This window comes from Piliocolobus tephrosceles, chromosome 5 (assembly GCF_002776525.5).
Source record: "Piliocolobus tephrosceles isolate RC106 chromosome 5, ASM277652v3, whole genome shotgun sequence".
NCBI classification, from domain to species: Eukaryota; Metazoa; Chordata; class Mammalia; order Primates; family Cercopithecidae; genus Piliocolobus; species Piliocolobus tephrosceles.
Window position 1 is genome coordinate 13066713 of NC_045438.1, and position 25334 is coordinate 13092046.

Here is a 25334-nt window from a genome sequence, read left to right on the forward strand (position 1 = left end):
TCAAACAAATACAAGACTCACTCTCACCAAAGTGCAATAAACTGATCTTGCCATCCAAACAATTCTTCCTGGTCACTAGTCCAGTTTGCTTTTAAATCTCTGATTATAAGCTCAAAATGTATTCAATGAAAAAGATAATAAACTATTTTCACACTCAATGACACACATCCCTCAACCCAATGAGGAAGACGGCCATGATCTAGCGTAATTAATAAAATATATATAACAAAAATAAGAATAAAAAAACCTTGAATGGAATAATTTGCACATATATTCAGAGGTTCAGGACTAGGAGTATTACTGGAATTTAGATGGTTGTGGAGAGGGACATGTGGCAAAATCTTTCAAGCACCAGTTTGAAAGTTAAAAGCAGGCAAATACGTGTATTATTTAGGGATGTATATATAGGTGGTAGTGCTATGAAGAAAAGCAGGAAATGATCATTATTAAGATCAGATGGTAGTCATATCTAGATAGGCAGAGGAGGTGGTTCTGGAGGAGGTCGCACGGAAGCTTCTGGGCTGCTGGCTCACATTGTCTGATCCAAGTGCTGGTTACAGAGGTTTTCTATAACTATGGAAATCTACAACTATACAAGTGCTATAAGCACTCTTGTGTATGCAAAGTATGGCTCATATTAAATTTAAGAATACATCAAACCATTTAAAATGATATATTTAAAGGTCAATTAGTATTTCATTGACTACTGTTGAGAATCCTCCCAGTCTCAGGAGGTGCCCATTCTGCTGATAATGCAGAATGCATACATTCAAAAATTGCGCCAGCTGCTGACGAGGCAGGGGAAAAGAATTCAGGTCATTCTACTATCTGCTTATCTATCTATGTATCTATCTATGTATCTATCTATCTATCTATCTATCTATCTATCTATCATCTATCTATATCATCTACCTATCATCTATCTATCTATCATCTATCTATCTATCTATCATCTATCATCTATCTATCTATCTATCTATCTATCTATCTATCTATCTATTACCAATCAACCCATCCATTCATCTATCCATTTATCTATCCACACATACAAACCACACAAACACACACTAAAAAGAAGAAATCCTAAAGACAGTTGTTTTGAGCAACTTTTGTAGCGATCTTAAGCACTGACAGACATCTTTCCACATCTCTTTGAATAAGCAATACATTTATAATTAAAAATTGTGTTTGCCCTCATAAAACAAAGGTACAATGTGCCTTTTAAGAGCTTTTGGCAGAAATGGGTGGAAAAAATTGTTTTTATCCTCTCTGCTATTCAGAACATTCCCATCTTATTTTTGAATGTTATTTTATCTTTAACCACTTAACAAGATGCAGAAGAAGAAGGAGGAGGAGGAGGAGGAGGAGGAGGAGGAGGAGGAGGAGGAGGAGGAGGAGGAGGAAAGTCGTTAGTTTGGAGAGTAGAAATTCAAGGAAAGTAAGAATTGAGCAAAGATCTCTTGGTGTTCCTCCCAGAGAGGAAGGGAGTGATGCTGCTGGTGCTGTTTCAAACGGACGGACAGAATTACTTCATCCATAATCCACTAAAGACACACGCATGCATCAAGCAAACACAAAATTCTCTTGTCTTCTCTGCAGTGGAATTCTATAAAAGCAGCACTTCCAAGGCCAAACAGATGACCGAACAGACAGTGCCTTGTTGATCCAGCTAGAATGAGCTCTGCAACACCATCAATTTTGTCCTACAGCTCTTTTTCTGGTCCTTGTCCATGTACCAGTCACTCCTTATAATGAAGTCACTTGATTGAGTGTTGTTCCTGTTGCAAGCAGGAAGAGGAAAGCTGAGAAGCCATTCAATAAATTTTATGTTTCATCCTCCTCTCCACCAGCGTGAGAGACTGCTGTGTGTTGACAGCCTGTTTGCTTTTTCTCCTTGGCAGAGGGCCAGACCCTGTCTCCTACCCCATCCCTTCTACTCCCTGAACACACAAACACATACGGCGTGGCTAGGCAGGGCCATGTGGCTGAGTTCTGGTACAAGGAACGTGGAAATAGTGACATGCTCCATGTGCAGGCCTGGGATCTAAACCTGACCCTCCAGTGTGGTGTGCTGCTTGCTCTTCCTCCGCCCGCTGGCCCTATGAAGAGGATCCAGCCGAGACACAGGGGCTGCTGTGGGTGACAGACCCACAGGACGGCAGGAGTTGGGGCCTGGGTCCCTGTATAATGGAGTGATCAGAGGGCCCTCGGCCAACCCACACTGGACCGTGGCATGAGGGGAAATCAACCTTGACCCTGTTCAGCCACTGCGATTCCAGTGTTGCTTTGGTTAGAGAAGTTAGGCTATTACCCTGACTTTACGCTACCTCATGCATCCAGATCAAAGGAAAACTGTCAAAATTGCTAAATCATTCCCAAAAATAAAACAGAAAGGAGTTTAAACTGGGAAGCTTAGGAAATCTGATTTAATTTCAATTAATTTGGAGGCAGAAAGAACTTTGAACTTGGACTGCAAGCACATCAGCAGTTCGTGTCAATGGGGATTCAATCCTGGTGCCACCGTTTTCACAGTGGCAATTATAATTACACAAGGTCCAGGAGCTAGAAAGAGAACGGGCTGTCTATTTCAGTGAGGCAGGCAAACAGACAGGCAGATACATGGAGACTGTGTGTGGGTAGGCTCTGGGTAGTTTGTTAATATTTTAAAGCTTATAATATGGATTGCCAAATTGCTTTTTTGAAATATATGAATTTATATTCTTACCTCTTTTGAATATGTGTCCATCATTTTATATTTTATGTTAACAATTCTTTTTTTTTTTTTTTTTTTTTTAAGACCGGGTCTCAGTCACTCAGGCTGGAGTGCAATGGCATAATCATGGCTCGCTGCAGCCTCAGCCTCCCGAGCTCAAGCAATCCTTCCACTTCAGCTTCCCAAATAGCTGAGACTGTAGATGTGCCCCAACACATTGACCTAATTTTTTAATTTTTTGTAGAAAAGGGGTCTCCCTATGTTGCACCAGGCTAGCCTCAAATTCCTGGGCTTAAGTGATTCATGTAGTCCTCCCAAAGTGCTAGGATTACAGGCTTAAGTCACGGCATCCAGCCTAAGTTAGCAATTCTGTAGCAACTAATTATGTTGAAGTTTTAATATGTGTGTTGTCTATTTGCATATATTCTTTTGTAATTCATCTTTTAATATATTTCCCTAGTTTTCCAATGTGCTTTAGGAGTTATACTGACATGATTACTTATATTGAGGAGAGCAATGTTCAAAAGCCAAAAAATAGTCCTTTGTATTATATTTGGTTTTGCTCCCTAAATAGGTGTCTGCAACCCAGGTTTCTTGACTCCCTAGACATCAAGAATATCTCTGTATCTAAAAACGATCAGAACGATCTGTCACATACTGCGCTATGACTGACAACAACCAAGAAGCATAACGGATTATAGTTGGTGAGCTGACATATTAGATGGAAAGGGAATTGCATTCTAAGTTAGGTAAAAGCTGGAATTACATGAAAAGTGACCTGGGAGCACAACAGTAAAAACAAAAAACAAAAGGCAAAAACAAAAAAACGGACGGACTTGAATGGTGCTAATGGTGAGACCAATGGCATGTCACAGGGAAGGGGGAAACTACTTCCTCAGCCCCCCTAGAGCTACAGAAAAATCTGTGCTGCCAGGGCTTATAAAGGACAAGTAGTAAGTGCATTTTGCATAGTACCCATCATTCTACAGCAGCACTCTCAACAAATCCACCTAAATACATGAAGCTCCAACAAGTTGTGTGGGTGCTACTCAGTTTTAAAAGGAGATGCAGAGGGTGCTTTGTCATTTGAAAATAATTCCGAGCATAGACTATTACTAAAAGCCGGTAGAGCAAAAAGACAGCAAACCTTTCAGGATAATTATAAAGTTGTTACCAAAGCCCATATCTTTAGGTAAGAGTTTGTCAGAGGTTCTGGAAATAGGCTGTTTTGGCTATGTTTGTCAATCTTATTATCAAGTTCATCAAAATGTATTGACAAATCCATGCTAGCTAGCAAGTCAAATCACTTACAGATGAACTAGACATGGGCAGAGGGAGTATTTTTGCATTTACGAATGCTACAGACTCCCACTGAAAATACCTTGTTGCTTACAGAATGCTCACCCCTGCAGTAGTTCTCAAATATTTAAACCTGAGAACTTTAACAAACCCTGATGCCTAACCTAAAAGGTTAGCATTTAATTGGTCTGAGGCATGGCCTCAGCACTGGGATCTTTAAAAACTTCCATGTGACTGAAAAGCATATATGGGGTGGAAGACCACAGCCTAGGGAGAAGCAGGGCAGTAGGGAAGCAGGAACACGGAGTTCTGGAGCCAACCGGATCTGGGTTGGACTCTCAGCTTTCCTCCTCCTAACTCTGTGATCCTGGTTGCTTAGTCATATCAAGGCTTTACTTCTTCCTCTGTAAGAATAAAAATAATAATTTCTACCGTATAGTTGTTTTAAATATGAAATAGTGTTAATAAATTAGAAATATTCTTTTCTTGGCCTTCTTCTCATAGAACTTTCAAAGGTATGTTAGTTTAACTGTTGATGCAGGCTTATCTATTCACACAGTGATTAGGAACACAGGTGCTAGAGCCATAACTCTGGCTTTGTACACCAGTATATGCAATTTAATAAACTTCTGAGGTTCCATTCCTTCATTTATAAAAGGGAGAAGAATAATAACATCCATCCCAACAGGGCTTTGTGGAGATTCAACAGATGTTTATGAGTAAGCACCAAGAATGGCACCATATTTATAGAAAGCATTCGCTAATCATTACTCAGTTTTGAATCTTAGGGAAATAGAATTTCATATCCCACCCTTAGAAAGTATAACACAATATCTGGTCAAATAATGAGTTCATACTAGGAGAGCAGGGTTTTTACCTGGATGGTATTTTAAGCCAGTTTTAATTATTCATCATCATAATTTTATCAATGAAAAAGATTGGCTCATTGTTGCCTGGCCCTACCTTGAAGAATGTGTATGTCCAAAATTGAGCTTTGAAGGTGTTTCGCTTAAGAAGTTTGAAAGAGACACAAAAAACTAGATGATGGAAACAAAAAAGAACATCTTATTACATACATCTTGATAGTAAGAGGTATTAGATAGTTATCTAGAAATGAATATATACAGACACTGTTAACAAGACATTTGGTACATGAGACCAGTGTAATTTGGAAAATAGTTTCTTAACTCTCTCTCTCTCTATATATATATAAATATATTTAACAGTTCCAGAAAACTGATCTCAGGGTTTTAAAAATTAGTATGCTCTTACAATGTCAGTATTCAAGTTCTATTACATGATTTCCTAGGCCAAGGAGACACTAAATAATGAATTTGGGGCAAAGCGCCATTTGTATGGGTTGGGGGCAGGGTGGAGAAGAGGTAAGGGCTATAGTTGCATTTACAGCATAGCACAGAAGAGCCAGGAACAGTGCCAGGCATAGAACAGTGCTTCTTCCCACGGGTTGAGTGGTGAACATGCTACCCCAGCGGGATGAGTCATTCTAATTTGTGGGGATCAAAGTCCTTTGGACCACACCAAGATAGAAACACACATTCAAAAAACATATTTACCAATGAATCTACCCCACTTGCAGCTTCATTCACACCCCTAAGTTCAGGAAAATCAAGGAGTGGATTGGATCTGTGGATTTCAGTACCAGAGTAATCCATCTTTTCTGATTAGATAGAAACTTTATCATTGAAAGAAACCGATGGCTTTAGGGATAAAATGTCCTTTCATTGCATAAACAAATCTTGCTTTAATTTTATGGGAGGAATTACAATCCAAAATTAGCCAGTAGTCCCCATGGGGGCTCAAAACAATTCGCACAGGCATTTTAAACTGGGATGGTGGAGAGATCAATGGACCGCTCTTCAGAGAAATCAGCAAGGGCCACTCCCGAGATTCCATATGCCAAAGACAACACTGGGGTCTGACTCTGGAGGTCCAGTCATTTTCTACAATTAGAATTGCTGAGGAGATCAGCCAGGAACCTCCAGAGAGACATTCCACAGCATCGGGAGTGCACGATCAGCAACGTGCCCAAAGTGCCCATCCTGTTGTCAGGTGCTGTGCTGCATCTGACCACAGACAGAATCAGGCGTGGACTCTGAAGCCTTCCTGTGGCAGTCCAGCTTCCATAATTTCAACACATTCTTTGTTTCTTTACAGAATTAACTGTCATTTCTGTTTTCCATACATATTATTAATATATGTTAATTAATTAATTAATTTATTTATTTATTGAGACGGAGTCTTGTTCTGACGCCCCGGCTGGAGTGCAGAAGCACGATCTCGGCTCACTGCAACCTCCACCTCTCGGATTCAAGTGATTTTCCTGCCTCAGTCCCCCAAGTAGCTGGGATTACAGGCACCCGCCACCAAGCCTGGCTAATTTTTGTATTTTTAGTGGAGATGGTGGCCAGGCTGGTCTCAAACTCCTGACCTCAGGTGATTTGCCCGCTTTGACCTCCCAAAGTGCTGGGATTACAGGCGTGTGCCCACTGCGCCTGGCCAATATAGATTATTTACAAGACTCATGGACATTGATAAAAGCTTTCGCCCCACCATAGAAGAAAGCGGTGCCCTGGGAGTAATATGGATTCCATCAGCTCTTGTTCCTGATCATCTGTTTTGATTTACAGTTTGATAAACTTTTGATTTCTTTCTTTCTTTCTTTTTTCTTTTGTTTTTGAGACAGAATCTTGCTCTGTCACCTGGGCTGGAGTGCACTGGTATGATGGTGGCTCACTGCAGCCTCTACCACCTGGGTTCAGGTGATTCTTGTGTCTCAGCCTCCCTAGTAGCTGAGATTATAGTCATGCACCACCACACCCAGCTACTTTTTGTGTTTTTAGTAGAGACAGGGTTTCATCATATTGGCCAGGCTGGTCTCGTGCCTAGCATCAAGTGATCTGCCTGCCTCGTTCTCCCAAAGTGTTGGGATTACAGGCATAAGCCACCGTGCCCAGACTATAAGCTTTGATTTTCTATTTCTATTTTATTATCATTTTATTTTATGTGTCTTGTTCTATGCTCCATGAATCAAGGCAAAGCCAAATAAACCAAGAAGAGAGATCATCAGATAGATGGGTAATTGGCTGATTTATGCATTGAGTTATAGGAAATCCCAATCTATAACTAAAGAATGTCCAAATGCGCATTTCTCTGAAAATATACACATACATGTAGACATAGACACAAACACAATATGTACATGTTTACGGGAGTACATGCTTAAATCACAACCAAAATAACAAAAGCCACTATACACTGCGTGCTTACTGTCTTCAGCATGTACCCTAAAAGTATTTCATAAGGCATTATTTTAATGTGTCGACATAAAATGATGCTATTATATTATCCCCCTTTTACCTAAGATGAAATCAAGTCACACTAAGGTGAAGAATCTTGCCCTATATTATGTATATGACAAGATTCAGAGCCAGAATTTGAACTAGGGTTTTCTGAGGTGCCGTATATAACCCAGGATTTGTGCAAAATGGTTCACTGGTTTATGGGGGTAATATTAGGACTTACAGAGGTATTATGCAAAATATGAAAAGAAATGACCTCCACGAAGACTTAATGCATAGAATGATATGTGTACCATCTCATACCCTAGTCTGCATATTGGATGATCATATGTCATGTACTGCAAAGGGGTTATCCCAAGGGAACAGGGAGTCCCACAACCATCATTGGAAAGTGGAGCCCTCTCTTGTCAGTTACCTTTCAGCAGAAGGTCATCTGTGCTTGGCTAAAAGAGTAATAAATAACTTATCTCATGTTAATTAAATTAACCCTATTAAAACAGATAAGTGACTTAAAAATAATCCTTCAAAGAAACTATTAATTAAAGATAGAACTAATAATCCAAACATGAGGAAAATGAGAAAACGGCAACAGACCACGTTGGTACATATGTGAACATCAATGTTTTAAAATATATTATAAATTATAAAATAGGCTCCGAGATAGAAGCTAATGAGAGTAGGGAGCCATTATATTTAGCAAGACATTTAAAAACTAAGCAAGTAATAAACAAAATGAGTGTCTTGGTTGAGCAAATATTAAAGAAAATCCAGTTTGTTCTTGACAAAATAAAACCTATGACATCTGAAAGTTTCTCTTTGTATAATATAGGGAAACATAATAATTGGATATACAGTTTTTTAAAAGGCTGAAATAATACATGCTAAACAATCTTGTGACAAACCAAACTATATTTTCTTATGAGTGAGTACTTACGGAGATACATACTAAAACGTGGTTGAAGCTATGAAGAAACAGGGATGGAACCGAACCATGCCATGGGGAAGACTGACTACAAGTTGAACGACAGTACAGTTGTTTCTAGCCTGTCTCAGCGTCTGGTTACTAGCTCATTCTTTTAAACAGCAAAATACACAAATATGTAACTTTTGCCCTTGTTGTTATTAGACATTAAAGAAAAGAGGTGCCAGGGAATATACATTTTCAATAGCAACTGGTATTTTAAAAAATAAAAATAAATTTCTATGAGTATTATATTTAAGTAACCAGTGATGAGGTGGCCACATTCACAAAAAATATATAAAAGGATTCCAAAAAAACTTTGCAAAGCAACATCTTTCAATCCATTCATCCCCTGCCTCATTCCCTATTAAAACCAAGGAGTTGAAATCAGGAGTGCATAAGATTCTGAGGATGGCATTGGCATATTGAATTTAAAAATAAAAGTCTAAAAGGTATTTAAAACACAAGTAATATATAGTAGAATCCATATAATGCATTTTAACAACACAGAGCTTGACCACTCAAAATTCTTTTCAAGGAGGTTGTTAGTTATCTCATGGCAAAGAACCACCAAAATTAAAGTTAATTTATATGCCCATTCTTTACAAGTGACCCAACTTTGATAACTTTTTCTGTATCTATAAGGGGCTATCAACAGTGTGGTATATAGAAAATATTTTTGAAAATAATATATTTAACCTGTCCCTGAAAGAAAAGGTGACGTTTCCAACATGACTGAGAACAAGAAACGCCAAAGGATCCTAAACATATGAAACGATGCTCAACTTTGTTTAAAATTAAAAAGAAAAATACAGCCAACTACATAGAATACCATTTCTCAAATAGGTAATTGGAAACAGAGCAAAAGCCTTTCAGCTCTCCTGTTGGGGAGGAAGTACAGAGACTGATGCTGCACTTTGCAATTGACATTGCTGGTGGGTATGGAAAGTGCACCACTACTGGGAGGGGAATTTGGGAACAGTAAAATAAATACACATTTTCCCTTTGGTGCAGTAACCCCTCTTCTAGGGAGCAGATCTCAGTAATACTCTGACAACAATATGAAAATGTGGGTGCACACAAGTCTATTAGTTGTAGCAATAGTTAGAGTAAAAAAATGAAAACTTAGCATTTGCCAATAAGGAAAAAGTAAGCTATACCTACACAAAGGAATTCGATAATGCTATATATTTTTAAATGGAAGAAAATATCTATAACAGACTAGGGAGTGATCTTTAAAATATAATACATATATACCTTAGAGCAAAAAAAGCAAGGTGAAGAAAAATGTGCATAATCTACGTTTTACTTAAGAAGGTGACACATCTATATCATTACTGATATCGTCTATAGTATGTTTACTTATTTTTAAAATAGGTGATTGTTTTTAATAAAGGTTTACCTTTGGGAGAGAAAAGGAATATTATTTACCTTTATTTATTTATTTATTTATTTATTATTTACCTTTGGAAGAGAAAGCTAATGTAGATTAAAGGGTATATTTCTTTGAATATAGCATGTTTTGTAGCTTTTGCTTTGGAATAATGGAACTATTTCACATATTATGAAAACAAAATAAATTTAAAAGCAATGAAAGGCCAGGCACAGCGGCTCTCACGCCTGTAATCCCATCACTTTGGGAGGCTGAGGCAGGCAGATCACCTGAGGTCAGGAATTAGAGACCAGCCTGGCTAACATGGCAAAACCACATCTCTACTAACAATACAAAAATTAGCAGGGCATGGTGGCATGCACCTGCAGTCCCAGCTACTTGGTAGGCTGAGACAGGAGAATCACTTGAACCTGGGAGGCCAAGGTTGCCGTGAGCTGAGATCATGCCACTGCACTCCAGCCTGGGCAACAGAGCAAGACTCCATCTCAAAAAAAAAAAAAAAAAAATTAAAAAAATTTTTTAAAAAAAGCAATGAGAAATATGTATTCAATTGATGACATAATTATACATTAACTTGTATGAATTTATAGCCCTATAAGCATATACTCTAATGACAAAACAAACTGCAAAAATCTGAACACTGTTTTCAGTAATCATACTTGGGTGATGGTGTTAATATTGTAATACTGATACTATTGTGGGTGCATTCCAAAATAAGGCAAATGAGTAATTTTGTTGGTATCACTCAGTAACAGAATTTTTGCCAAAGGTGAAAGAAAAAACAGTTGTAACATTGGTGACTTGTCAATGAAAATTTGGTAACACTGGATTTGAACTGAAAATGTTAGTATAACTAATATTGCAGTTTGTACTTAAAAAACAAAACAAAACATGTCTCCTAGCTTGTTCCCCTAGGCCTAGAAACAGTAACCAACATGGTGACAGCGAGCACTCCAAGCACCAAGACTTCTAAATACTATTTCCTACTAAAGGGAGCCAGAGCTCCTGAGAAAAATGGCTGGTTACAGGTTATTGGGCGAGAATTACAAGAAAGGTCTAGAGCGTCTTGATACACTACAAATCCTGACTAATGGGTACAGGAAGGTTCACTGTAGTATTTTTCCTTACATTTGGATGTTTGAAATTCTCTAAAATAAAAAGATACACATTAAAAGAAAATGAGTTCAAAACGAACTGATAATTAAAAAGATAGAGTATGAAGAGAAGACTTGAAAATGTGTGTTTAGAAATGTTTCCATTGTCTGTGGCTTTGTGAAGGAAGAAAGCTAACCAAAACAAAATTGTCACATTAAAAGCATTACAGAGTTTTCCAATCTGTAAATAATTACTTCACTAGATTTTGAATGCTTTTGTTAAAAATAAAGGCACAATAACTTTCAATAGGTTTTCCTTAATATGTTAACATATATTATGCAAATCTTAATTTTAAAAATTCTTGCATTATTGGTAGATATGCTTAAAAATGAGTATCATAATTTACAAAGTCAACAAAGCAATTAATTTATTCCATTTGCATCTTTTTATCATTTCGAGGTATGTTTTTTAGCTATAATTGACATCAAAACTAAGTCCTGAAATAAACTGAACTTGAAACTTCACCACTGAGTCAAGGTATCCCATAGTTTCAAATTAAGTTTTGAAGAATTAATGAAACATATTTAATCACACACAGTCATTTATACATAGAGAGAGAGAGGAAATTTTACTTTACTTCAGGTACATAAATTACCTCAAAGTAGATCAATGACCTAAATATTAGAGGTAAGCCATTGGCAGAAAATATGGAAGCAAATCGTCATGATCTTAGATATGGTAATGAAGTCTTATGTTTGACACCAAAAATATTAGCAACAACAAAAACAGGTAAATTACATTTCATCAAAACTAGAAATTTTTGTTCATCAAAGGAGGTTAAGAAGAAAGTGAAAAGACAACCTACAGAATGGGAGAAATACGTGCATATCCTGTATCTGATAAGGATCCAGTATCCAGAATATATAAAGAACTCTTACAACTCAACAACAAAAACATAACTCAATTTAAAAATGAGCAAAGAAAGGACTCGAACAGACATTCCCATAAAGAAGATATATGAATAGTAAACAACCACATGGTAAGATAATCAACATCACAGTCATGAGAGAAATGAAAATCAAATCCACAATAAGACACCACTTTACCCTTACTAGGATGACTAGTTAGAAACAGTAACAAGTGATGGCAAGGATGTGGAGAAATAGAAACCTGCGACATTGCTACTCTGCTGGTGGCAATATAAAATGGTATGGCAGTTGTGGAACAGTGACCAGTTCTTCTAAAGGTTAAACTTCGAATTCTGCTTCTTGGTATACATCCAAGATAAATGAAAGCAAATGTGCATACAGAAACTTATATATGTTTATTCATAATAGCCAAAAAGACGGAAACAACACAAATGCCCATCAGCAGATGAATGGACGCAAAAATTGCGGAGTATCCACATGGTGGAATATTATTCAGCCATAAAGAGGAAAGAAATACTCATACATTTTACAACTTGAATAAACCTCAAACACGTTATGCTAAGTGAAAGAAGGCAGACATGAAAGGTCACCTATTGTATGATTTCTTTTATAGGAAATATCTACAATAGGCAAATCCATGGAGAAAGAGATTGGTGGTGGCTGGGGCTGGGGCAGGGGGTCAAGGGCAGTGATTACTTGGGTAGGAGGTGTTCAAAGACTTTTAAAGCTGGATAGAGGTAGTAGTTGTGCAACATTGTGAATGCACTAAATGCCACTGAACTGTACACTTCAAAATGGTGAATTGGTGACATGAATTTCACTTTGATTAAAATGTATATATGTAATAATGGTATAGTACAAGTAAAGGGTTCTTTGTAATGTTAAAAGATAAAATATTAAGCAGTTCAGGTTGATCTCATTCTTCTTTCTTTTTCATATATGTTACTTTATATATATTAGGTATGTGTTCAACATTTTGAGTGACAGAGGCATACAATTTTAAAATTTGGTAAGACTGCTCTAGTTCTAGGGTAACAAATCTAGAACATGGAGAATGACTCTAAATCACAGAAAAACTTAGTATACCTTGGCTGAATAATATTGATAAACTTAGTCTCAATGCCTTTATGCAAATTATGCATTTTCCAGTTCAACACAGTTCCTTCATTCCCCAGAACTTTTATCTTTTGTGATCCAAACATTAATGTTTCATATCCAGCAATGATCAAATTTAAATTTTCAACTCTTCTGCTAGGGTTTACATGTATCTAAGTCAGTTTTAAATCAACGGCTCTTCTTCTGTTCTTCATCAGTGTTAGAAATGGAGAGAAAACATGCTAGACTTACCCACACAAGGCAGGGAGTAGCCAAGTTGAGGGTCATGAACAAACTGCCGATCATTGAGTCTTGTCACACAGTATAAGTGGAAACAGTCTAAGCAAATCACGTGGCGGGAGTTGCACTGGAAAACCAAGACGGGGCTCCTGCAGAGAGAAAGGAAGATGTTTCCTCTGGTACCTGTCAGTGTGGAAAGGCAGCATGTGGTTTAGACCAATTTCTGTAATCCTGGAGGGTTGTGTAGAGCGTGCTTTGTGCAAAGAATGGAGCTGCTAAGCATTAAGTCCATGTATAACAACACTACAGCTTAAAAATTGGAGGCCCTCCATGAACTACACAGAACATTGATTCTCCTCATTTTATATTTTTTATGTTACCACGTTTATCAATCTTTTGATTAAACCTGAGCTAAAATATAATCTCTTTCTGGAAGTCTTCCCTGACTCAGAATTCCCAATTAACCTATCAAATCATCCCATCTGTTTGTATATATTTCTATTGATCCATGATTACATCATAATATTCATATCTTTTCCTTTCTCATAGACTGTGATCTCCTTGAAAGTAGGTCCTGTGTTTATTTTGATATTCCCATAGTACCAGGCATTGTAATATTTCAAATGAATGTTTTAAAAATTGAAATCTTTAAAACATTTTAAAGATTTTTTTTCTACAAAGTATTTTAATGGAATCAAAGAATTTAGGACATATATAGTGATTTATTAGTAATCCCATAACCATAATTAGAGAAAATTCAACAGTAAAATAACAGATTTTTAAAATTCTGCTATCCCACTTATTTTAAAGCAATATATAATACAAAACAAAGAAAATAAAATTCCTTGGTAACTTAATTATAACTATATTATAATAATAGGACCTGAATTTCTCCACAATCAATAGAAAAATTAATATTGCATTAAAGTAAAAATGTTGAACATTTTCTCACATTTTACTGGCAAATAAAAAAGTAGAATTTAGGGATAAAAGGTTATCCAACAGGGATTCTTCTACTGCAAGATTTTGTCCATTGTGTCATCTCGAAACCATCCAAATATTCAGTTTCTCAAAGTATGGTTATGGGATTACTAATAAATCAATATATGCAAGCCCTAAATTTTTTTTATTCCCTCAAAATACTTCGTAGAAAAAAATCTTAAAAACCATGTATTTTTACTGGAAAATGAACCACACAAGTTTATGTCAAACAGGAGACAAGCTCAATATATGAATTTGAAACCAGCCCCAAGGTGATTTTAATAGCAAGAAAGTTACTGGAAGTCTATTTAGATAAGCCTATGTAATGATAACAAAATATAAAATAAACATATTCATTCTATACCCGATCCTGAACACCTATAGGAGCTCTTCAAAAGCCCTTTTTCTAGAGAAATTAATAATAATAATATAAAAGATAATTTCTTTTTTTTCTTTTTTTTTTTTTTTGAGACGGAGTCTCGCTCTGTCGCCCGGGCTGGAGTGCAGTGGCCAGATCTCAGCTCACTGCAAGCTCCGCCTCCCGGGTTCACGCCATTCTCCTGCCTCAGCCTCCCGAGTAGCTGGGACTACAGGCGCCCACCACCACGCCTGGCTAGTTTTTTGTATTTTTTAGTAGAGACGGGGTTTCACGGTGTTAGCCAGGATGGTCTCGATCTCCTGACCTCGTGATCCACCCATCTCGGCCTCCCAAAGTGCTGGGATTACAGGCTTGAGCCACCACTGCGCCTGGCCAAAAGATAATTTCTTAACACCTAAAAGATTTTCAAAATTCTGCTCTCACTTACTTCAAAGCAATATGTAATACAAACAAAGAAAATAAAATTCCTTGGTATTTTAATGCCATGGGTGTGTAAGTAATCTGTCAACTTAATCTGAGCAAGGGCGCACCTAAAGGTACGGCTTCTCCTTTCCAACCTATCCAAGTCCTTCATAATCCTTTCCTATTTCTAACCAGAGTCACTCGCATACACATGCTCAAGCACACACATACTTTTTTCACTTTGTGACCCTGTGAAGCTGCTGTATTTTGCCTTTTTCTCTCACAGCTGTTATGTGAAAAATATTCTCTATCTTGCTTTCAGCAACATGGTAGACTAAAACCTTTATAGACCTCCCAATCTGCTACTAATGCATGGAGAAAATATTAGAACATTTATGAAAATGTGCCTGTATATAACAAAGTTAAAAAGAAAGCTTAGAAATGACCCTGTAGAGGAAACATAAAGAAAACATATAGAGCCTAAATGGTCAGCCCATGAACCCCTGCCACAGTGGCCCAGAAAGTCACGGCTGCATGGTCTGCGGCCGTCGGTGTAGCTTCTGCAGGCTTTTCCACTCCTGTTAGCAGAGTTCTCTCTCGCATGGATAGACAACAGCACACATTTACAGTTTTCTCCTTCAGTTTGAATATGATCCCAAATGACTCGTACCATCTAGACAATACACGGAACATCCATTGTCCTACTCTATTAATGACATCCTGCTGTTTGGAGATTAACAAGAAACAAGCACTACGTTGGCGGCTGTGGTGTGAAGTCAACCCTGTGCAGCGACAGGAGCCATTAGGGACATTAGGGAAAGTTTAGAGGTCCAAGTCTTGGGGCCTGGAAGTACACACCTTCCAATATAAATAGTCCATCTTACTCATCCCGCAGCTGGGAGTGAAGCACAGACAGCTGCAGACGCAGTGGGTCCAGAGTTCTGGTTCCCACAGAGTGAACTGTATCTTCCTAGAGACACAGGAAGAGTCCTGCTGAAAACTAAGCCACAGCTGCACCAGGCCACCTCAACCTCCTTGAACTGAGAATGTTTACCTTGAATAAAAAATAGGAGAAATGAGCACCAGGTAACAGTGGGTTACCAGATAGTGAGCAGCGAAGGGACTAGGGTCTGACACATAGAGGCATGGTCAGCACTGGAAGTGAGGACAGAGACTCATGTAACTCCCTTGAAGAAACGCCACTGCCCAGACGCAGGTGTGGAATGCAGCCTGGGAAGCTGGAATGTCGTGTATGTTTCTGCATGTCCTCTTCGGAAAAGAAAGAAATGTACAAGTTACAGGGCGTCAAAAATGATAAATGAGTCATTCAGGAATTCTGATTGTCTATTACTATCTATAAACAGTCAACTTGGATATACACCTATATACAGATATAGATAAATGATAGATACAGATATCAATAGATGAACATATGTGCTGAAATATACAGATGAAGATATAGAAAAATATACATGCTGTTTTATACACACACACACATACATAGATAATGTTATAAAGATAGTGTATATGTGCATTTCACATAGAATTATCACTCACCTGGAATTCTTGATATAGTTATGAGCTAAGATTGCTCATCTCTTATTAAGATATTCCGTGTAGTTGTGCAAAGTTAGGTGAGGAATAAACATGACACCAATAAAAAGGTTATTAGATTAATCAGCTGAGAAAAGGAGTAAAAATCTTTTCATGGCTAGAAGGTCTACATCATTAACTTCCTAAATGCTAAGTCAAAGAGGAGGGGGAAAGCTAGTGTTTACGGGCACTGACTTCGGGTTAGGTGGCTTGCTAGGAACTTCACAGACTTCCTTTCATTTCACCCTCCTAAAATAAACTGCCCTTCCTCTACTGTCCATCCTGTTCTCTCTGCACGTCCATCCCTTCCAGCTGGGAAGGTCCTTGCGTAGCCTAGGATTCTTCCAGCTCCTGTACACCTAGATGCGTGCTCTTTGCCATCTATTCTCATGGTAATACTCACCTTCATATTCAAAGCCAAATCCCAAAGTTCTAGGTCCAGTTCAAGACTAAAGATCTCCAAGGAACTTTCTCTGGAGCCTAACACCTCACTGCTTCTTCCCTTTTTCTTTATCTTTCTTCGATACTTAATTAAAAAGTTCATCCGTAATGTACTTCAATACTCGCCTGACTTTTGTTTAAGGTGTTTCATATACTCCTACCTTAGCTATCAACATTAAACGAAAAGTCATGAAGTGGTAGAGATCCTACTTGCTTAACCCTTTCATGACCCATGCCTCACCAAATACAGTGTTGAGCACCTGACAGTTTTGTAATCAAGAGTTATTGATTATTTTAGTGGACAAATGAATGGGTCACTATTTTTGTAGTTTCTCATACTTTTATAATGTCTCTGCTCTCATTCACATGTTGTTCACTAAATTTCTTATTGTACATCTACTTTGACTCAAGTAGGCACTTAGTAAATACACGTGGACTACAGCACCCAGTGAATGGATAAATACCTTACAGTTATACTTGGTTTACACAATCACGGGGCATGGCTGAGACACAAGATGCCCATGGAACAAGTATTACAAAGAAGTATCTGCAGTCCCCAAACTCTGGGAGCCTAAAAGTTAGGAAAAGAGAAGATTATTGAGTCAGGATGGATCCATTAGGGAACCTGAATTGAATTTAAAGAAATGGGAGGATTAATATTTGGTCACTGGAAAGAAATGTTGTTTCTAAGCAGGAAGGAATCACAGACATGCAAGTATGCTAGGAACAGAAGAGCAATCAGGTGGGCTGATCAAAACGATGTATCAGGAAAAGGGTGGGAGACAAGATGAAAAGGGTTGAGGACAGAGCAGATTCCAGCCAGGGATCGGGGCTGACTCTGGGAGACACACCTAGCATAAGGCCTCTAGACTGTGGGATTCACTGAAGGTTTCTGCTATGGTCTGAATGTTCGTGTCCCCTCAAAATTCATATGTTAAAATCCTTATCTCCAAAGTGACGGTATTAGAACATGGGGTCTTTAGAAAGTGAATGTTGTGAGAGAAGAGCCTTCATGAATAAAATTAGTGCCCTATTAAAGAGACCCTGGAAAGCTCCCACACACGTTCCACCATGTGAGGACACAGTGAGAAGCCACCAACTATGAACCAGGAAGGGGCACTCTCACCAGACACTGGATCTGCCAGTGCTTTGATCTAGGAATTCCCAGCCTCCGGAATGGTGAGAAGTGAATTCCTGTTGTTTATAAGCCACCCGTTTATGGGATTTTGTTATAGCAGCCAGAATGGACTAAGAGAGTTTTCAAACATGGGAGGGGAATGATGTTTCAGTAAGTTTAGCTCTGACAAAAGTATGGAGGGAAAGAAGCTGGAAGTAGTGAGAACTACTTGAGGTCATTTTGGTAATTTAGACATGAGTTACTAAGAACTGGACTATGATGTGCAAGTGGCTCTGGGAGTGGAAATGAGAAGAAGAATGGGTGACATTTCAGAGCAGGACCCACCAGGACTTATCCTCTCATGGGTCTTTTGTTCCTCCTGACATTCCTGTGTGCCCTTTGCTCTAATTATCTACATATAAATGTTAATTGATCAATCCAGAGATGATTTTATCCCAATGGGCCAGGTTAAAGAGCAGTAAATTAAAGGTTAAGTAAAGTTCTCAATCATATATAAAAAGACTTATAAATGCTTTCCTTGACATTGCCAAACAGTTATTTGTAACCAATGATTTCTCTGTTTTGATAAAAAGTGATCGTTTTTGCAGAATATTTAAGCATAATTGAAGGAGTTTTAGTTACAAATAATGTGGCAAGTCATTAACATACATTAAAAAAGTAGAATATGGTCACACAGTGTTCCAAATATTTAAATTCTTATAAAGTTAGTATTCTAGCATCTACAAAAATAGCATGTGAGCTTTTATGTTTATCTAGCAAAATGTGCAATTTACTCTGCTGTTGTTCTCTCTCATTTGCCCTCCTTCACACACTCTGGCAAAATCTGTCTGTTTCTCTTTCTCTCCGTTTGCCTGATTCTTTCCTATGTGTACATCTTCATTTATACTCATTAACAGAGAGGCTGTGGATGAAATGTGACATATATTGAAAGCAATGTGCCAGATATTTCAAGCTATGTAAAGATGAAGAAGCAAATGTAAGCTCTCAAGGACATATAAATCCAGTAGAGTGGGCAGGAGAGGGAAACAAATAATTGTAATACAGGGCAGAATATTTTAAGTGATGTTAGAGAGGTAGGATATATTGCCATGCTCACGCTCTGGGGTAAGCAGCCTTCAAGATGTTCTCCAGTGAGCCCCACCTCCTCTGTAGTTCCTCTCCACATTGAGTGGATTGACCCACGTGCAATAGGAAAAGTGCAGAAATGACCATGTGTGACTTCCAAGAGTAGGTCAGAAAAGACACCGCAGCCTCTGTCTGTGCTCTTACAGATCACTTGCTCTGAGGAAAGTGAGCAGCCATGTTGGGAGGACACTCAAGCAGTACTACGGTGAAGTCCATGCAGGAAGAAACTGGGGCCTCCTAACAACAGCCGGTATCTACTTGGCAGCCAGTTGGCCCCCTAGCTGACATTTTGACTATAACTGCATGAGATACCCTGAGCAAGAACTATCCAGCTAACCTGCTCCCAAATTCCTGACCTGCTGAAACTGTGAAAGGCAACGTTTATTATTTTCTTCAGCCACTAAGTTATGGGATACTTTGTGATTCAGCAATATCTAACTAATTCAGGTTCAGAGGAGGAAGAGGTCATATATAGGCTGAAGACCAGAAAAGAATTCATGAATATAGTGGCATTTGAAAAAAGGGTCAGGATTCCAGTGCATAAAGATGCAGAAAACACCTGAGGTCAAGAGAAAAGAATGGAGTTGTGAAAGCACAGAGCAGAGAAAGAGAATGCTGAGTTATCTGGAGTGGCTGGTTTCTTCATTCTCCCCAGTGGAAAGGAAAGTTATTACACACGTATGAAGAGCAGCAGTATCTGAAACGCAATGAAAAGCAGCACAAGTTAAAATAAAAATATTACGTGCAAAATCCTTGAGGAAATAAAAACAAAATTCCCTCACTTGAGGGAGAAAGTCCTGCAATTTAGCTAACACTTGACCCTTGAAAATTCACACACTGTTTCCACTGTTTTTAGTTTGTGCAATAGTAACAAGGAAGTTATGCCCCAGTTAGCAATCTTTCAAAGCTTTCTGAAAACTCCGCACATGGAGAACTATGACTCCTGGACATTTAACACAGAATTTGATTAGATAAAAGTAATTAAAAGAGGAAAGCTACACCATTAAAAAACATGAATTTATCTTCTTAACGACCGCCACTTTAAGCCCCTTTTAGTTAGAGATGGCTTACAAACAATAAAGAAACAAATGACTGAAATCTCAGAGACCAAATGCATTTTAATTTCATCTAGATTTGGCAAAATTACACACTAACTGCCAAAGTGCACTACTAACAAAGAAGTAACCAGCACAGCGCCTGCCCACAACCATGCCAGAGAGAGCATTTCAGCCCACGTGGGTCGGAGGAGTTCATTATTTGAGTTAGCCAAGGGAGCAATCCCTCGCTGGAGAGGTGCCTGTTCCAAGATACTAATTGATAGACTCAACTTTTAGAAATTAAAATAAGATTCAACAGTTGAATGACCTTCAAAATTCCTTCCAGCAGCCAAGTCTAAAATCCTGAAATAAGTTCATTTGTCCATTGGCCTGCTTGGAATCAGAGTGCTATTAAGGCACTGGCAGATCCTGAATCAGCTCACGAACTACCCCTTCTGGTTTTTCGTGCCTCCTCTGCTCATGTTGTCCCTGTTTCATCCAGTCCACTCTGCTGCATGGAAGAGGGTTTACTTTGGTTCTGTAAGCTTATTTGCAGAAGTCCCATATTTCAGCATATACAACGTAGCCAAGGTAAAATTCATTTACGTCTATATTTTTGAATCACTTTTATTCAACCATTCTGCCAACACAGTGGACCGGCCACTAGATGCCAGACACTGTCATGTCACATCCTATAAAAGTGAACAAGAATGTTGCATCTCTTCAGGAGGTCACAGTCTATAGAGTTGAAGACAAATAATTAGTCATTCATAGTGTGGTGGTAAGCACTACCGTAAGGATGAATTTAGAGACTACTTAGCCTGTCTCTGGGGTTGGAGGAAGGGCTCCCAAGATAGCTCATGACTCAGTGCATCCAGTCTATATAATGAGAAGAGGCTGAACAAACTAAATGGCTTTTCCTGTTTATAAAGGTTTTTTAACAAAATACTACATAAAATAATATTGTAAATATGTCACAAAGGATTCTGAAAATATAAATTCTCTATCTCCTTTCCTAAAAGAGTCCCCTTTTCCTCTTAAATTCTCATCCAGTAAGTTGACATCCCGTCTGGAGTGTTAAATATTATTAAATTCAAGAGACTCTCTAACCTCAGTGTTTGTTTCCAAGTTGGACTCTGCTGCTGTCTGCCCTCCGCACTCTGCGGACCCTCCTGTCAGGCACGTTCCCTTTCACTCCTGGGCAACAATTTGATTTTGTGCATCTTGTGGCATTGGCTTGTGGCTACCTAGAACTTTTTTATTCAAAAGTTCCCTATCAAATTAATTATATTCCCACTGATAGGTTAACTCACTTTATTTACTATCATGAAAGGAAATAAAAAAGTTTCAAGTAACGGCCACTTTTTCTGTTTCAGACATATTCTCTTCAATATATACCTGCTGAGGTTGAGAGCCTGCAACACAGGCGCTAGAAAAATAATTGAGTAAAGAGTTAGGAGTGGCCACAGTGCAGTGTCCTCTGGAGAAATGGATTAGGTTCACGAGTGTTGGCAGAGTCTGAATTCTCACGAGCGTCTTTCTGGCCAAGACCTACATCAGCGCCCAGGCTGTCTCCATCCTCTCTTCTCTCCCTCAACCCCCTGCCTGATCCCAGCAGCCCACCCCAGCAATACTGTTCTAAAGAGGTTTCCGTCCTGACAGTTCTTGACCCCAAAATATGAACCAGTTTTTCAGTGCCTATGTATTAAGGCCTCAGGCTTTTTTCTGTCTTTTGGAGCCTCCATGAGCTGGATTTGCCCTGCGAAATGTCTTTCCATCTTTCCCATTCACGAATCCCTCTGTTTCTCTCAAGTCTGCCTCTTTGCTGCTTTTTTCCTTATGCTCCCATCCCTATAGGCAAGATTCCTCCTCTTAGTCCTTATTTCCCCCAAAACTTCAAGGTTCAGCTGAGGCACAACCTCTCCCATAAGCTTTTTCAATAAAACTCCAGATAACATTGACGCGCTATTCACTGTCTAATTTCTTGGAATGTTTATATTTAGAAAGTATTGCTTTTATATTTAACTTAGTGGCTTATTACATGTCATTTGTATTATTGTTTTCTTTCTTTCTTTCTTTCTTTCTTTCTTTCTTTCTTTCTTTCTTTCTTTCTTTCTTTCTTTCTTTCTTTCTTTCTTTTTGTTTTCTGAGACAGGGTCTCACTCTGTAGCTCAGGCTGGAGTGCAGTGGTGTGATCTAGGCTCACTGCAGCCTCTACCTCACAAGTTCAAGCAATTCTCATGCCTCAGTCTCCCAAGTAGCTGGGACTACAGGCACATGCCACCATGCCTGGCAAATCTTTCTATTTTTGGTAGAGATGGGGTCTCGCCATGTTGGCCAGGCTAGTCTTGAACTCCTGACCTCAAGTGATCCGCCCACCTCAGCCTCCCAAAGTGCCGGGATTACAGGCATGAGCCACCAAGCCCAGCCTCATTCGTATTGTTTTCTACCTGCTTTATGAACCTATACCAGGTCTCTCCAACCCAAATTCAACATATGCTAACTGGGAGGCTACTATGCACCGGTTCCTGTGCTAGACCTGAGAGGAGGATGCAACGGTTGCTCTCAGGAAGTCTGTCTGATGATGAGAAAACTTAGTCAGGGACACCTTGGGAGAACTAATAAGAGGCAACTCAGTCCAATGTCGGTCAGGTACAGGATATTTCCTGAAGAAGGAAAATATAAACTAAGGCTGAAAAAGCAAAAATGAGTTAGCCTGACCAAGAAACTACAGGGAAGTGGAAAAAATGTGTGAAAACACTTCAGATGGAGTAAAATTAGGTAAGATTAGGGAACCATGCTGTGTACAGTATTTTCATACTATCTTCTCAGGCTTTATTAAAGTCCCAAATTCCAGAAATTAAAAATTAGATTAAAATATAATGATAATGCTTCTACAAGCCACATACATAAGTCTGCGTTTTAGGTTTGTATAATATCCCAAGTGTGGTTGAATTGGGTTCTATTGTTTATGACATTTTGAGCCACTGACAATAAACTGGCTATGCAAAATAGAAATACAAAGCCACGGTTGTAAGAGGGAATTAATGTATTATTAATTTTCTCCAGATTATTTCAATCCTGGAAGATACCCATTTGGCTTTAGTCTAATTTATGTATTGTATTTCTAAACATAATTACTGTTGACAGGTTGAACCCACACATAACCCATTAACTTCCCAAAGTGCTAAATTGAAAACATTACAATGTAACAACAGATATTAGAAATAAAAAAAAAAAAAACTTCTGTTCTTTTTTAAAATAAGTTAAAAGCAAAGATGTCAGTCCTATTTTGTAGTAATTTGTTAGAATGATTTGGTTTACCTAGCTTTCTTGCTGAGGCATTTATACTAGAAAACAGACACTGACATGTAATTGTAAATAGTGGATAAATCATAATGAAAAAATTGTTGCATGTAAAAAGAAAAGAAACTAAAAATTCAAAAGGGTGTTTGGCCCATGGGAGAAAAACACAACTCATAAAAATTGTCACAATACTTTCCTATCCCCTAATTAGTAGAATTATTTTTTTTCAAGGATGCTCAAAATTATGTTTATAATAGTCCAAGTTCTTCAGACTCTAATTTCGGGTCACATTCTATTCAGACTGTCAATATGTATAGCTAAAAAAGGCTGAAGCCAGATTTAACATAAAATAGTTTCTGGGTCATATCATTTGCATAGAGCTGTTATGTGGCACTACTATTTAGCTGTTGGAGATGCCATCTGTAATACATACTAACTCGTGCACATATCTTGTCTTTGTTTTTTCCTCTGTGCAAAACAGCTAGAAGCAGATAATGCCCAGATCCACTGCAAAAGCATTCTGCTAAATTGAGAAAGATATGAAGACAGATCTTGTTTGGATAAGAACCCCACTGTGAAATAAATTATTCTGGTGTATCCCCAAATCTCATGACAGGAAGAATTAATGTGCTAAGAATCAGTCCAGTGGCCATAAATGTTAGAAGCTATTTAACATAAGAAATTATTTCAGACACAGAGTGGTGTTAAAAAGATACATCTTTTGCTATTGACTCACCAAAACCCTGCACAAACAATTGTGTACTGGTTTTTCATTCCTTCTTAAAATGAATGAAGGTAATAGTATGCTGGGTCTTTTCTTTCTCTTTCTTTTCTTTTCTTCCTCCCTCCCTCCCTCCCTCCCTCCCTCCCTCCCTTCCTTCCTCCCTCCCTCCCTCCTACCTTACCTTACCTTCCTCCTGCTCTCTCTCCCTCGCTCTCTCGCTCTCTCACTCTCTTTCTTTCTTTCTTTCTTGACTGAGCCTCACTCTGTCACCCAGGTTGGAGTGCAGTGGCACGATCTTGGCTCTGCAACCTTCAGCTCACTGCAACCTCTGCCTCCTGGGTTCAAGTGATTCTTGTGCCTCAGCCCCCTGCGTAGATGGGACTATAGGCGCACACCACCACATCTGGCTAATTTTTGTATTTGTAGTAGACGAGGTTTTGCCATGTTGGCCAAGCTGGTCTCAACCTCCTGACCTCAAGTGATCCGCCTGCCTCAGCCTCCCAAACTGCTGCGATTTAAAGGCAAGAGCTACTGTGCCCAGTGGGTCTTTTACTTCTTTTGTTAGAGAAATATTTAAAAATCAGGTTGTCTGAAGTAGAGTGGTTTGAGATGAAGAGCCTGCCTAAAAGATTGTAGACATCTTAAAACAGTTCAATACTATGCAGCCATAAAAAAGGATGAGTTTGCATCCTTTGTAGAGACATGGATGCAGCTGGAAACCATCATTCTTAGCAAATTATTACAAGAAGAGAAAACCAAACACCGCATGTTCTCACTCATAGGTGGGAACTGAACAATGAGCTCACTTGGACTCGGGAAGGGGAACATCACACACTGGGGCCTATCATGGGGAGGGGGGAGGGGGGAGGGATTACATTGGGGAGTTATACCTGATATAAATGATGAATTGCTGGGTGCTGACGAGTTGATGGGTGCAGCACACCAACATGGCACATGTATACATATGTAACCTGCACGTTATGCACATGTACCCTAGAACTTAAATTATAATAAAAAAAAAAAAGATAAAATGAAAAAAAAAAAAAAAAAAAAAAAAAAAAAAAAAAAAAGAAAATGTCTCAACATGAGAAGGTACTGTGAAATTTCTAAGGTATCATTAGATGAATTCAGCATTAAAATATTGACATAATATATTTGTGGCA

The 25334-nt window shown here is 38.5% G+C and overlaps 1 protein-coding gene across 4 annotated transcripts in view; it reads right to left on the reverse strand.

Annotated features, from left to right (window-relative positions):
• PRKN (parkin RBR E3 ubiquitin protein ligase) overlaps positions 1-25334 on the reverse strand; it is a 1378177-nt gene that overhangs the window by 412655 nt on the left and 940188 nt on the right. For all 4 annotated transcript variants that reach the window (XM_023223611.3, XM_023223614.3, XM_023223612.3 and 1 more), the window contains one exon: positions 13058-13194. In XM_023223611.3, coding sequence (XP_023079379.1) covers positions 13058-13194 — 137 coding nt within the window. The remainder of the gene's footprint in view (positions 1-13057; positions 13195-25334) is intronic.